The sequence below is a fragment of the Epinephelus moara genome, chromosome 16 (genome assembly GCF_006386435.1).
Source record: "Epinephelus moara isolate mb chromosome 16, YSFRI_EMoa_1.0, whole genome shotgun sequence".
Taxonomy (NCBI): Eukaryota; Metazoa; Chordata; class Actinopteri; order Perciformes; family Serranidae; genus Epinephelus; species Epinephelus moara.
Genome location: NC_065521.1, coordinates 10878830 through 10894118, shown reverse-complemented (window position 1 = coordinate 10894118; position 15289 = coordinate 10878830). Strand labels below are relative to the sequence as shown.

General features: G+C 38.9%; 1 protein-coding gene across 1 annotated transcript; it reads left to right on the top strand.

Annotated features, from left to right (window-relative positions):
* Positions 1 to 2120: 2120 nt before the first annotated feature.
* LOC126403135 (cytochrome c oxidase subunit 4 isoform 2, mitochondrial) lies at positions 2121 to 13158 on the top strand. The gene is made up of 5 exons (XM_050065617.1): positions 2121 to 2279; positions 6927 to 7032; positions 8605 to 8769; positions 12208 to 12339; positions 12728 to 13158. The coding sequence occupies exons 2-5, from the start codon at positions 6927 to 6929 to the stop codon at positions 12859 to 12861; spliced, it is 537 nt and encodes a 178-aa protein (XP_049921574.1). The 5' UTR covers positions 2121 to 2279; the 3' UTR covers positions 12862 to 13158.
* The last annotated feature ends 2131 nt before the right edge of the window (positions 13159 to 15289 follow it).

The following is a 15289-nucleotide window of genomic DNA, read 5'->3' as shown; positions in this document are numbered from 1 at the left end:
GCAGTGTGAATTTGCATATTAGCTAAATATTTAGTTTCACCCAGAACATTTAGATTTAACATTTAACATTTAGATTTAGATTTAGCATTTATATTTATATTTAATATTTAGATTTAACATTTAGATTTAGATTTAACATTTAGATTTAGATTTAGCATTTAGATTTAGATTCAGCATTTAGATTTAATATTTAGATTTAGATTTAGCATTTAGATTTAGATTTAGATTTAACATTTAGATTTAACATTTAACATTTAGCTGCCACATTTAATATTTAGATTTAACTATTTAATATATTTCTAAGTTAACAAATATTGCTGTAAATGTGGTAAAAGGTGACATTAAAAAATTCATAACACTTTTTTAAACATTGTTTGAAGCTAAATGTGGCAAAATGTTCATGTTATTTTCAGCGTGAGACACTTTACAAACGGCACCCCATAGAAAAGTCTCTGTTTAAGTTGTCAATTACTGCTAGTGAACTGTGGTCAAACTGTCAAACTAGGCAGTGCTGATCAAATATGAATCAAGATTCTGTTACTGTATTGCCTTTTCCTCTCCTCAAATGTTTTCATTAACATATTAGTGTACTGTTTAGATGTAAAATGAGAAAGTTTGTGATCCGGCCGCCATGTGGAGATGATGAACTAAGCACCAAATGCCTTCAGAAGGTAAGCTGCTAACCTGAGTCTGTCACTTTACAGAGGCTCGTTCTTCGGCTCAGGGAGTGCATGGGCTTAGTACTACTTTGTTAGCTGCTAATGAGAGTCTGTCGCTTCCATATATTTTGATAATAACAAGATACTGAACCTCAAAATGGCGCCTATTCATTTCAAGTTGCTTGCCTGGAGTATACGCCAAAAAAGTTCTCTAGCTTTTGGGTTTACTTTTGTGGTATGTGGCTCCGTGAATATGTGCAGTAATGTTTCTCCTGCTGGCTTCACCCGCCAGTTCCCGCTCAACTCATAGACTTTACACTGTGATGACATCACAGATTTTTAAATCACTTTTCACGGCTCAAAGAAAGTTTTACAAGTATAAAACCTCCATGGTTCAAAAATTCATAATATAAAGAGTCATAATTTACTTTGTTTGCAGCTCGAGGTGTCCTGTCAACAGTTTTACAGATGTCTCTTTTATGTGGGAAAAATACATTTTGGAATGCAGGGGATTTTTTTGCTGCAAAACCCAGCTCGTTCTTTGGCTCACCCTCTCAACGGACACTCACCCAGTGTCTCAGAGCATAAAATACTGATTATTTTTTTCATGACTTTGAAACCTAATTTCATATACTTGGTGATTTATTTTAATTGTTCAAATTTGGCTTGGTGGTTAATATCACATTTTTCTGTGGTGTTACAAACTCAAAACACATTTAATTTTGCTTTACCCAGGCATGAAGTTTAAGCATGTCAGAGACTGCAAGCTAGAAAAAAGTACTACTACTATGTGGGTTAAGTGTAAATTTTAATACTACCTAAGCTTTTGGGTCAGTGTATTGGGAAGCTCACACAGCCAAGCAGTGGGTTAGGTTTCAATGAACAAGTCTGTCCTTACTCGACCCAAGACTCTCCTCCCCTTTTCCTCCTGTCTCTACTTTTTGGCTGGTGACTGCTGGCTGCCTTGTGCACCACATACCAGCTACTTGCAGTCAGCCCCTGGGCTCACCGCCAAACAACTATGGGATAATGGTGGCTAAGTGCCAACCTGCACTTGCGGAGTGATTAGTTGGGGTAAAAGGTTGCAACTTATCTCTCGTTGTGTCTGCCTTTCTTTTCTCTCTCTTCACATACCTCCGTCTCATCACACACATGCGCACACTCTCCCTTTTCACGCCCACTGTAAAATATGGTTCCCACTGTGTCCTGATATAACCTCACCTAAAGCAACCCCATGGTCTCTGCTCTGTCTGCTACGGAGCTGTAAAGAGAGCAAGAGAAGTGTGAATGAGAGGGAAATAAGAGCTGTTCCTTCTTTGTGATTTGTGGCCAAACTCAAACTACCTTCTCTTTCTCGCTCTGCCAGTCCTAACACACACTCTGCCAGCTTGTTTACTTGTACTGGTTTGGTCTCTCTCCTTTCTAAACTCCCTCCCTCTCTCTTTCTCTCTTCCATCCAGCCTCTCTCACCCGCCCACCAGTTGGTTCCTGCTTAGTGTTGTGTGGCGATAAGAGCAGAGACGAAACGGGAAAGACGGCCTTAACAGCCCTTTTCTCTCAAGATTTGGTCTTTTGCTGTTGCGTCTTCTAATCCTGCAGTTTCACTCTCTTACAACTACCGTGAGTATCTGTCTTTGCCGAATCAAGTAAACAGACTAAATTGGGGTCTGGCAAGGGTTACTTGAAGGGGATGACAGAGGGATAGACTCCCACCCTCCCCTTACCCCATGCAGCTAGGGAGAGTGGCGGACGTGCAGACAAGACAGCAAACAATGACACAGATCGGACTGAGAGATCTGTAGAACTGCATAATTGTGCATCAGCTGTGTTCGTACAGGAAGCTAAAAACTGCTTTCGAGATACAGTGAAGTGTGTCAAACCTGATGGCGCTATATTTATACCAAAATGAGAACTTCAACTGATTGCTACATACAATTTCATGCCATTTTTTGATCCTGCAGGAAAAAAAACCTTTTCCTCCTTTGTAAGAGTAAACATTGCTCTTTCCAGTAACTTCTATTATGTCATTTTTTACAAAAAGGATTTAAAGTCTTTTAATCAGAGACTATATGGCCTTCAGTAAGTCACCTATTTTTATTTCAATGTGTGTTAGTAAAACAGGTTAAATGATTCTGTTTACCTCTGCCCCTCTCAGAAGGTCAGCTCGGACTCTTAAATTGACTAAATGCCAACTTCCGCCATTTTCATTTGCTGTGTGCATATGCGTGTGCGTGTGTGTGTGTGTGTGTGTGTGTGTGTGTGTGTGTGATAAGCCACAGAAAGACAGGTGAAAGGCAGAAACAAACAAGCAATATTAGAGAAACACCATAATTAAGCATAATTTAAACATTATTCATTCTGGGGGTGTTGCTTCTGGGACTCCAGCCCCAAATGTTTCACCAAAAGCACCCAGTATTTAAGTTTTTTTTAAAAAAATAACTTCAACATTGTGTCATTCAGTTAATAATATATGCCCATGTTGTTTATCTTACAATGAAATTCCCTAAAGAAATCTGATATAACTGAGTAAACAATCGTCTGTTGGACTAATATTCAATACAGTGTATTGAAGACCACATTGACTTGGCATTGTTGGGGGTCATTGAGTTGGAATCAGATTATTATGGGATGGATTCAAATGTATCAGATTTGTCAGCTAAACATCTATTCTGTGAACTCTACTGAGCATCCTATAACAAAAAAAGGGTTTCAAGATTAGAAATGCTGTTGAGGCTAAATTCCTTCCCTGCCTGTTATGTAATTTAAAATTCCAGTGTGTAGGATTTAGGGAGCTATATATTGGCAGAAACGGAATATGATACAATAGGTATGTGTTTTAAATGTATAGTCACCTGAAAATAAGAATTGTTGTGTTTTTGTTATTTTATGCTGAAAACACACTGGCGCCAACGTGGTGCTCATGTGGCGCGTGTCAAGTGCCACCCCTAGCACACACTGGATGTGCCGCGCTGCAGCTTGTCTACAGATGACCACGCAAAGTTATTACTACTTTTACTGAAATATCTGTACTTCATCCACCTGTGCATTAGCTTAAAATCATGTGTAATTCAATTTGATTTCTCAACTGAAGAGCCGATCTCAAGAGCTATGACTTGTCAGGCAATTTCTTTTGGGCCATTGTCTTTATAATGACGGGATTGTGGGTCCTTCAGCTAAAGTAGCCCAGAACAGACAAATCAAACACTGGCTCTAGATGGGGCCATTCACGTTTTCACATAGGCCACCGTAGTTAGCAGCCCCTCTGCGACAAAAGCATCAGAAAAACAGTGATTTTTTAAACATGAAACTGCTTCATTCAGTATTTTTACTGGTTTAAAACACTGGGTCCTTTTGTTTTGAAGCAGCACAGACCTCTGCAGGTAATTCGTCTCCTGAACAATGAACATTGAAGGAATACGAACATAGAGAAGTTTCAGCTGGCTGCAATCTGAAATCCTCACCACTAGATGCCACTAAATCCCCCAAAATCTTACGCACTGTTCTTTTAAAAAATAATGACAGACAATATTTGTCTCTTTTTACGTTGCAGCAGTGAAAATCAGTCATCCTCAACATTTGTTGCATTGTAGTTTCATAATGATGAAAACAGTTGGAGATCAATTAAAGGAGCTCTATGTAAGAAATCTAAAGCAAATAGTCGTAAAATCCTCCTAATATGTCACAGAGACTAAGGAATAATGTTCATATAACATACTGATCTCGCCGACAACAATAGTACAGCCAGAATATTCGCATCTAAAAAAAAAATTTTGCAGTCTGCAAATCATGTTTATGTTTTGAATTTGTGTTTTGGCCTGTTGCGCCACCCACCACCGTCTACCAGTCACACAGTCAGTAGAGTCACAGCATCAGTTACAGTTANAGCAGTGTTTGCAGCAGAGAAGCCGGACTTGCTCCAACGGTCCGCTGGAAAACCGAAGATCAAGGACGCGGCGACGCAGCCCTGCCACGGCAGCCGCCCGTGGGCAAACAAATCAGTCTCCAGCGTGCCGCTGTCCAGCAACCTGGAATCTGTAGGGGAGGGGGGGCGGACACGGCTCGTGGCAGTATTTTGAATTTGTGTGCAGTAACCGTTTTGGCCACATTCTTACATACAGCGCCTTTAAGGATGAAAGCTCTACAGGATGGTTTTTTTCCTTGGCACCTACAGCAAAATGATTTTGGGGCAGGATTTTAGCCATCCTGTTGTCACAAATAGCTTAAAAAAAATTTATATAGTGGCTCTAAATGAAAAAAAAAATCTCCCAAGTGGAACATGCCCCTGAACCCCCTTGGTTTGGGCTTTTTCTGAATGTTTACGACATCTGGGGCAGCAGTAGCTCAGTCCATAGGGACATGGGTTGGCTGTTCGAGTCCCTGTCTGGACCAAATATGGAGCGTGGACTGGTGGCTGGAGAGGTGCCAGTTCACCTCCTGGGCACTGCCGAGGTGCCCTTGAGTAAGGCACCGAACCCCCCAACCGCTCAGGGCGCCTGACCAAGGCAGCCCCCTCACTCTGACATCTCTCCACTTTGTGCATGTATAAGTCCTGTTTGTGCATGTGTGTGTCTTTCTGACCTGTGTGTAATTGACAGCAAGAGTGAAAAAATTGAATTTCCCCTCAGGGGGATTAATAAAGTATATAAAATAAAAATAAAATCTGGTTCAGCTCCTGTATTCATTACTTACAAACCTAAATCACAAACTGTGAACAACACTCCAAAATCAATGCAGGGGGAATGCGCCATTGTATGCCATAATATGGTCTGTTTACAAATTCATCTGGTAGCCTTCTTTCACCTGAGATAATTTTGCTTTCATGTCTTGATGTGCTTGATTTTACTGTAATGCCAGTAATCAGAGAGATTGGCTGTCTGCATCTCTGTAAAAAAAAAAAACCACCTGGTAACTATCATTGTGACCTACAGCCATCCCCTTTTAATTGGCATCAATGGTGGAGCTGCATACATGATATTATTTGAAAGAACTTTTACACTTTCACAGATCATATCTAAGTTATCAAAGGTCACAAACTTCACTTGAATTCCATTTTAGTGTCTGATTTTCATTATGTGTTACACTGCAATGTATTTAACAGTAAAAGCTAATGAGGTGGCTAGACAAGTGACAAACAGGAGATCTGGCATTCATCCAGGCCACCTTTACAAAGCACTTAATGCGATCTTCTCATTCACTGTTGGGAATAACAACACACAGATGGATGAGTGTGTCCACTGTTTGCTTTCAAAAGAGAATCAATGGCCAATTAAATGTTCAGACGACTGCACCATAAAACATAATGGGCAACAGATATTTAGAGAAGAACTGTTATATGTAAATAGAGTGTGTGCATATTTGTGTGTGCACAGTGGTTCAAAAATAACTTGTAGTCATTTTTGTTGCCTTAATGAACTGTTGGTTGTGGTTACTGCCACCTTTAAGTGCTCTTCTGAGAGTCATAAATACAGCTTGTTGTGCATTTCAGTGTTTCTATCCTGCTTACATTACAATTTACTTTGGAACAAAATAATACTGTAGGTGGATTTGGCATGCACTGTCCATAGTAAGTTGTTGTACATGTAAACAAAACAGTTATACTGAAAAACAGTCAAAAATACTTTAAACAATATGGTCTATATAGGATCAGTGCTTCAGATGAAAACACATGCCAAATCAATAACAGAAAAATTAAAACACTTCTACCTTCATTTGGAATAATGGGGATTTTGCCCTTAAAACAGAATCCCTAAATACAATTTACAACACTGGGTTCATATCATGGATGAATGTAGGAGCTACAATATTACTTTTAAAATTGTTTCAAACAGCACCTGAAGGCAGCATTAGTGTCACCTGCAACAACTACAACAGCTACATTTAATAACCTAGTTAGTCTAAACACATTGAAAATGTTTTTTGACAAAAAATATCTATAAACACATTTCAAAAATATTTTACAGGAAGGTTCATATGACTGTCTCTTGGAAATCTTTACAACCTAATTTGTCACGCTGATCTAAAAAGTATGTCACCCCTCTAGTTTTCCTCCATTCACCTCAGATGATTGAAATGAGCACATTCCACAGTGTATTTATTAGGCTACTGATACGGTGACCTACCTCGCGTGTTTAAACCCAGATGATAATTGGCTGTAGTAGTTTACAGTAGTTTATAAGATTGTTAACGGTCGAAATTTTAAAGTTATGCCGTGTTGTTGTTGGAATAAAGAAATGAATTTGTCCTTTTCTTTTACTGACCTGTTTTCAGATGTTCCACCTGACTGCAGGGCGCCTGGGCAGCATCATGGCCCGGCGCGCGACGGTGGCCCTGACAACCAACAGCGCGAGGATGGCGAGCGCGAGCCACGGTCACGGTAACATGACACCTGTGATGACACAATGTGCTTAATGACATCCGCCATTTAATGTAGCCTACTGCCTCTAGAATATAAGAGTATAAACTTGTCAAGTAAGAAAGTCAGTCTTTTCTGGATAAGGTGTGAAAGAACGAGTGGTCAGGATGTTTTTTAAACGTCTCATATGGTCAAAGTTCACGAGCTGGCGTGTGTACAGGTGTTATACCAAATTCTGTGACCCATCAGATTCAGGGACCAGTGCAGAAATGGCGGCCATATTGCCATGAACGTTCGTATCTTTTTATTCCCTCATACTTTCAGTAGTTGAAAGTAGCCTACATGTACTTAAATACCAATATAAGGTAGCCAACATGTACCTTGAGTCTTTTCTTTTACTCCACAACATTTTTAGAAGGAAATATTTTTCTTTTCACAATTTGACAGCTTTAGCTAGTGGCTAGCCTATTTTGTGGATTAAATAGAAAACATACAAAGAGCTTAAATATGTCATAAATTCCACTCCAACAGTTTAAAGAAGTACAGCTGAAACTATTAATCAATAATCAAAGTAACTGGCAATTATTATGATGGAGAAAATATGCTACTGTGTGCCAACCTGTCATATAACAGACGTTTTTAGTGTTTTTGTCACTGAGTGAGTCCATGTCAGCCACAGTAGTCCAAAATTAGCACTAATTGTGTCACACACACACACACACACACACACACACACACACACACACACGTCCATTGTAGACAATATGGCACATGGGCACATGCAGCAAAAGGAAAAGAGCAGGGAAAGCAAGGCAAAAAAAAGTTGGATGATCCTTTTATAATAAATACTTGAGTTGCATTAATGAATTAATGACTGAACAGATAAATGCATTTAACCATTTAGTAAACAAACAAACATGACTGTCCCATTTTACTTCACTTGGTAGGGGTACTTAAAAGTTTCTAAAGTATTTGGCTTGGCAACATATTTTCTTCACAGAAATATAACATAAATGCATAACAAATTCTAAAAGTACCACTTAATATAGTCTTCAGAATTTGAGGTGGTTTTCTTGGTAATCAACCAAAAAGTGTCCCATGTTAGCTGACTTCACCCTACTTTCATTTTCCTGATTATACAACATACTTTTACCTAAGTAACATTTTCAATGCAGGACTTTTATTTGTAACAGAGTATTCTTACATTGTGATATCAGTACTTTTAGTAAGGAAGTAAATGATCTGAATACTTCCTCCACCACTGCATACTTTATTTTGATAGCAGCTATTAACAAAACTGGTGCCTCCATAGTTTATAGATGTGTGTAGTGTTTTCATGTCATGTAACTTTTCCCCATCGTTCAGAAGTCTTGATATAAAAGAGCAGGGCCTTAGTCTAAGGTGGCCTTAAACCAGCAGATGGTGCTGCTGTACCATCATTACTAGGTATCCATGTAGACAGATGGTCCTTTGGGCTATTGTGTTTGATCAAATGTAGGACACGTTACCATTTTCTAAACCAGGGTTTTAAAATCTCCCCTTGATTGTACATTGTTGGTTCTGGAGTGACACTTTCTGTCTCTGTCCATCCAGAGGTGGCACCGTCCGTAGACATGTCTCAGCCAATGTATGTTGACCGTCTGGACACCCCCCTGCCTGACAAACCCTTCAAAGATGTCCTGACTTCTGCTGACCAGAGCCTGAAGAAGAAAGAGATGGGACCCTGGGGACAGCTGTCCAAAGAGGAGAAGATTGCCTGTAGGTTCTTCTCTACTCGCAGAATGACCCTGTCGAGCTGCTGAGGTGGCACACAGTACAGTCAAAAACACACATCACAACCAGTTTAAAAACACATCTGAAATCAATATGTACAATCAATATTCATAGACCACAAATCCTTAAAAAGCAAAAGGGACTCATATACTATACTTCTACTCCTACACTTCAGTTGAGTTCACAATTATTTGTTATGCAGTCAATTAAAGCAGTTACAATAATCAGTTCTATCTAATTATAAAATTGTGAAGGGCCATTTGCTTGTCTAGTGAGTAGGCCTACTTTTACTTTTGATACTAAAAGTACATCGTACCGATAATACTTGTGTACCTTTACTTAATTTCGCCATGGTTCCCTCATCAAAAAGTTATGGGATTTTTCCATTGCATATAGGATTATTGCAGAAAATAAGCTCTTTGGTAAACAAACGTTTATAATACTCACACACGTTGTTCGGCAAGGTAATTTTTTTACAAATGAACACCAGTTTATGGTTTTTAAAGCATAAATGCAATCAGCAGAAGTATAAAGCTAACGCTAGGCTATAAACGAACTACACCACTTTGTATGACTTAAGCGTCACCCCACAGCATGGCTATCTTTTACCTTTTTATTTGCACACATAGTAAAAAACAACATAGAATCCAGATAAATAATAGAAAAAAAAATAAGGATGTGACAGGAGAGGTCAAGAAGCTATAAGCTTATACAACGGACCTCCCCTCAACTTAAGATAGAAAACTATATGAACAAGAAAAAACAAAATAAAGAGAAAAAAAAAAAAGACAGTTAAGCTAATCAAACATAATAATAAATAGCAAAAACACACTAAGTAAATATAACACAAAAAACTAACCTACACGGAACAAAAACAGTAAAGCCATGTTCGCTGTGTTGACGTTCTGTAATCACAAAATAAGCTTCAAAATTTACAAGTGGGTATACTGACGTATTTTATGTCATACAACAAAACGTGAAAGTCTCTTAAGCTTGTTTTAACCACGGACCTTATTTCAGGCATCTAACTAAAAACCCATTCACTTCAAGACAAGGCAACTGGAAGTGCAGATATGCTAACTCATGTCCTGGTTTTAGGCAAGGAAACTATAAAAGAAGGAAAAGACATGACTTCAGTAACAGTGTTCAACTTTTGCATTGGAGCCTGAGTTTGATGTCAGTTCTATTGAAGTCAGCGGTGCAGGCACGGCAAATCACACTTTAACCCATCATGTCTTTGTTGTTTCACCTTTGACTGAAAAATCCTTCCACCAGATTAAAAAAAAACAACACACATTACGTGATGTTGACTTATGTTTTTTTATCTAAATTTGCACGTTTGTTTTCCTTGTTATTCAAGGAGAACAGAGCTTCAAGTCTTCAAACAGATCATGGCTCTGTCCATTAGCTGCATAACTCAGTTAAAGCCCCTGTTTGCTGCATCATGATGTGTGATGATCGGATCAGGTCAGTTTCTGATCTGGCTATAATTCTGGCTGGAGTCAAGGGTTTGGTAAAAATCCAGCAAACTAGGACTTGACTGTAGACACCAATGCCTCGCCATTTACCCCATTCATACTAATGTTAGTTATTTAACGTTAGCCTATACTATTAGCTAGCACACACGTAAGTCATAACAACAATTAATCTTGGGAGGCTGTAACATATACTGTCACTCACTGACACAGCAGCTTCCTATCTGTGTCTTTGACGCCTTCACAAGGATTATTTCTTACTGACAGTGACGGTGTTATCTCCAAATGAATGTAGGTTGACTGCTGGTTAAAGTTAGCTTAACAAAGTGTAAATGCTAATTTAGTTCACTGACAAAGTAACAAATACCAGCAACTGATAAACATCCAGATTTATAATATTTGGCAATTAGTGCCATCTTCTGCAATAATAGAAAACATTAACTAACACCAGCCCTCCGTTTGAAGGTTGGTTAGTTATTGATAATCTAATACATAACCTACAGTACTACCTGCTAACAGCAGCTAGGTTAGCTATCTTGGACCCAACAGGGGCTTGAGACGCAGCTGATGGGCAGAGCCATGATCTGGTTGGAGACCAAGGAACAAGGAACAAGGAAAAAACACGTAGCCTAATGCATCACGTAATGTGTGCTTTTTAATCTGGTGGAAAGATTTTTCAGTCAAAGGTGAAACAACAAAGCCGTGATTAGTTATAGTGTGATTTGCCATGCCCGCCATATTGACTTCAACAGAACTGACGCCAAACTCAGGCTCCAGTACAATTTTCAAATGCCGTCACTGACGTCATATCCTTTCCTTTTTTATACTTTCCTTGGATTTAGAACCTATTCCTGCACTACTCTATGCTTTCTGCCTCTTTTGCTCTCCACATGGACTGTTTACCTGCTGCTCCAACATGATTGGTCAAAGCTACTCTGACGACAAATGGAAATCAGAATGTTTCTGATACCAAAATCTTGTTTCACTGCCTTGTGCCTACACATTCTGCATAAATAAACAAATATCTGTTTATACAGATTAGGGTCAAAGAAATAACAGAGGAAGGAAGGCAGCTAATGTGTCTCCTTGCTTCCCTCACTCGTACCTCTTCCTCACATTTTAGCTCTTCCCAGCAGGGATAAGAGAGAGAGAGGTGTGAGGGGAGATGTGAGGACGGAGGAGTCCAAGCTGAGAAATGACAAATCCTTTGTTCCATAGCTTTAGTCTTGAAGTGACATCAGTTATTTATGACACACTGTGCTACGTGCACCAGGTGCGACATTTATACGTTACTTGATGTAAGACTTCTGTGTAGGATACAGTTGTGTTTCCTGGCTGTAAACTCCTACAGAAGCCTCCTCTGTCTTCGCACCTTGTCTCCTCAAGGCACATTTAAGGTCCTCCATGATGGTGGTGGGGTGACGATTTCTGAGTCATGAGAGGAGAGAGGATGCAAGGAGGCATACTTAGCTTAATGAAAAGCACCCAGAGCCTCTTGTTCAGCTGAAGTGAATGACCTGCGGGGGGGGGGGCGTTTCCTTTCCAAGTACGCTTGTGTTGATCTCCCTACCTGGGGTTTGATCATGTGACCTCTTGATGTGGACTTGAAGTACGCCCTGTTTTACAGATTTTGTTGAGGTTCAGATAGGAAATTTGGAAAAACAGAGAGCATGGCATGCAACAAAGTTGAACCGGGGAAATCGCAGCTATATGTCAGCCACCAGGCCAAGGGACATCCAAAATTAATCAAACTTTATCTGGTTTTACTCAAGACATTTAGTGGAAATTTTAGGTAGTTGTTCATATCAAGGAATCTTACTGTAGTGACACATTACGGGACAAGAGAAAGATATTTTATTATTGATATTCTTCTCTATTTTCTCTTCTTGACCTCTATCTCACACACCTCTCCTGTCCTTCACTTCCTCTCTCACCCCTCCCCCTGCAGTGTATCGCATCGCATTCTGTCGGACCTACCCAGAGATGAAGCAGGGATCAGACGAGTGGAAGACCGTCGTGGGGGGTATCTTCCTCTTTCTAGGCTTCACTGGTCTGGTCATCTGGTGGCAAAGAGTCTATGGTAAATCTGCCAGGAGACAGGAAACCTTTTCTGCCTCAACATCACACACTTGCTGTTACACAGATCTTTTTCACTCATCATGGCAGAAAAAGCACAGCTGTAACTAACAACATTAATGATGGCTCTGTTGCTTTGAAGTATCCTAGTAAGCCAAACCAGTTAGCCAGAATGTACAAAACCAGAGACCTGTAAATGGATGTCAGGCTTTATGAGTTAGTGTTTGAATGGTTAAAATGTCCGCTGTGAGAAAAGTCTATTACTGGAATAAAACATCACCTGCTTGAATATTTTTGTCTGTAGCTTCATGCATGCATGTTTTTTAATTCATCGACTGCACTACAGAGTCCATTAATGCGCTATACATGTGTCGATTCCTTCTTTGCTTTAGTCTACCCTGAACGTCCCAGGACCTTTGATGAAGAGTGGCAGGCCAAACAGTTGCAGAGGATGTTGGACATGAGGGTCAACCCCATCGAGGGCTTCTCAGCCAAGTGGGACTACGAGAAGGGCCAGTGGAAGTAAAGACATGGCTGGACTGTGGCTGAGGTGGCACAGCGTCCGGACCTGTCACCTCAGAGTTTTGCTTCACACTGTGAAGCAGCTGTTGACGTCAGTCTCAATTTGAATGTTGCATTCTGAATGTCAAAACTACTAGACAGATGGAGCGTATCCAACTGTCAGCTTCTCTGGGGTCATTTTTTACTCTGTACCACCTCTGGCTCTCAGTCAGAGGCCTCTTCTCCAAATACTTCTTCTGTTATGGTGATATCTGTGTCCGTCCTGTTGAAACCTAATAATGATAATAAAGTTTTGCTTATGCCTCTGTCCAACTCATTTTATTATCTGGAGTAGGCTCCTGCTCAACTGCTAATTTGCTTGTTTCAAATGCAAAGCAGAGCACAAACACTCATCAAAACTGAGAATCTGACCATCAGTTTCATGACAAGTCTTTACATGTCACAAGTGGTAGAAAGTAACTTAACCCCTCCATACTGTTTGGGTCAAATTTGACCTGTTTTGAAGCTTGACAGCAGTAAAAACAACCTAAACGCCATTGTTTTAGCCTGAAATTTGATTACTTTCCTAAAGTGACTTAGACAGGCACCTGTTGGTCTCTGAAGTGTCTCTGAGGGAATCTGGAACCTGTGAAAGAGTAAAATAGCACAGGAATGATCATATACAGTGCACATAAGGAACAGAGGTCAGCAGAAGGTGCCTTGACACTGTTGCAAGATCTGGTCATAAGACCAAAATATACCTGAGCTGCCATTTCATGACTTAAGGACAAGAAAAAAAGGGACAACTCATTACAAATGTGGGAAAAGCATATGCAAGGGTCGCACGCACGCACACACACACACACACACACACACACACACACACACAAGGCTTCCTACCACTACATTACATTTCAGATATATATATATATATATATACATATATATATTTTTAAAATAAAAAACATAATGCTCAGTTTACAGTGCAACTACAAGATCCATAAAGTTTTCCATTAAAAAAACGAAAAGGAAAGAGGAAAAGAAAATATACAAATGTGTATATAGATAAATGTACAGATAAATATGCTTCAACATATACAGGTAAAATGCAAAATAATAAAATCTTTTTAACTACATTAAATAATGATATAAGGAAGAAACAATTGCATATTAATAAGCACATACAAAGTGAACACACCAGACAGCAGTACAAATACAGCTTTAAATATATTTGGGGTGCTCAAAATGTCTTCCCCAGTATATTGATGACATGCATAAAGAAAAAAAAATGCTGCACTACAAAAGGCAACCATGTCAAAATGTAATAATAATCATAAACAAATTGCCATTATTATTACTACTGGTTCAAGCATTACAGGTTACTGCAGTTCTGCGTGTGGTTTGTGCAAGTTGTGTTGCTGTACCCCGCAGAAGCTGTTGCTCAAGTGATGCACAATCGACTGTGCTACAATCAGTGTTAAATACTGTAGTGTCTCTATTTTATTGCTTTCAAATGTATTAAAAAGTAGAAAACTAGAATGAGTGTTACGTTTTCAGTATTGGGAAGGTTACTTTTGAAATGTAATAGGTTACAGATTACAAGTTACCTTGTTAAAAATGTAATGTGTAATCTAAGTATTTAAGTACTTCATCAAAGTAATAATTAATTTAATAACTTTTCTGACAAATGTTTTAAACTGGGCAATAATGCTGAAAAATGTCCGTCATTCTTGTGTGGCAAAAAGATGGATGAAAGTTATAATCTACATATTAACACTTTACTGAAAAGAACATGTAACTGTAATTTAATAACATTTTTTTTCCTAGTAATTGTAACTGATTATGATTACATTTATTTTGTAATGTAATAACTGATAGTTTTTGTAAATAATACATGTTTTGGTAATAAAAAAGTCGTAGAATGTGCACTTTTCCTGTGCAGGCCTAAATGATATGCTGGTGCCCTAAAATGCCACTCAGTTATCAATACTATAAGAACCCCTGATCTAACATTTTTTATTTAAAATGCTCTAAAATGGTCTGTAACATCTTTCCCAACTCATTGTCTGTGGAGCAGCTCCAGACTTTATACCCTGCTGTGACATCACAAAGCTGAGTTTTAGCACTCTAGCATTTGGATTTGTGAGAGAGTTGCTCATTTTTACTTAATATTTTTGAAATGTCTTAGACAATAGGAATAACATGCATGTATTTTGAAAATAGGCATAGTTCCCCTTAAATAGAAGAAAATGGGTGTTAACTTTATTAGGGCACTGATTCCGAAACTACAATTGAGTACACTGGTGGTACACAAGCTCCCTTTACTGGTACACAGAGGAATCTCTGAAATATACATATATATTAGAAGTAATAAAAGTAACTTTAAGTATATATAATACAAAAAATACTACAACATATCAAATAAGATAAATGAGATCCCTGAAATATAATTT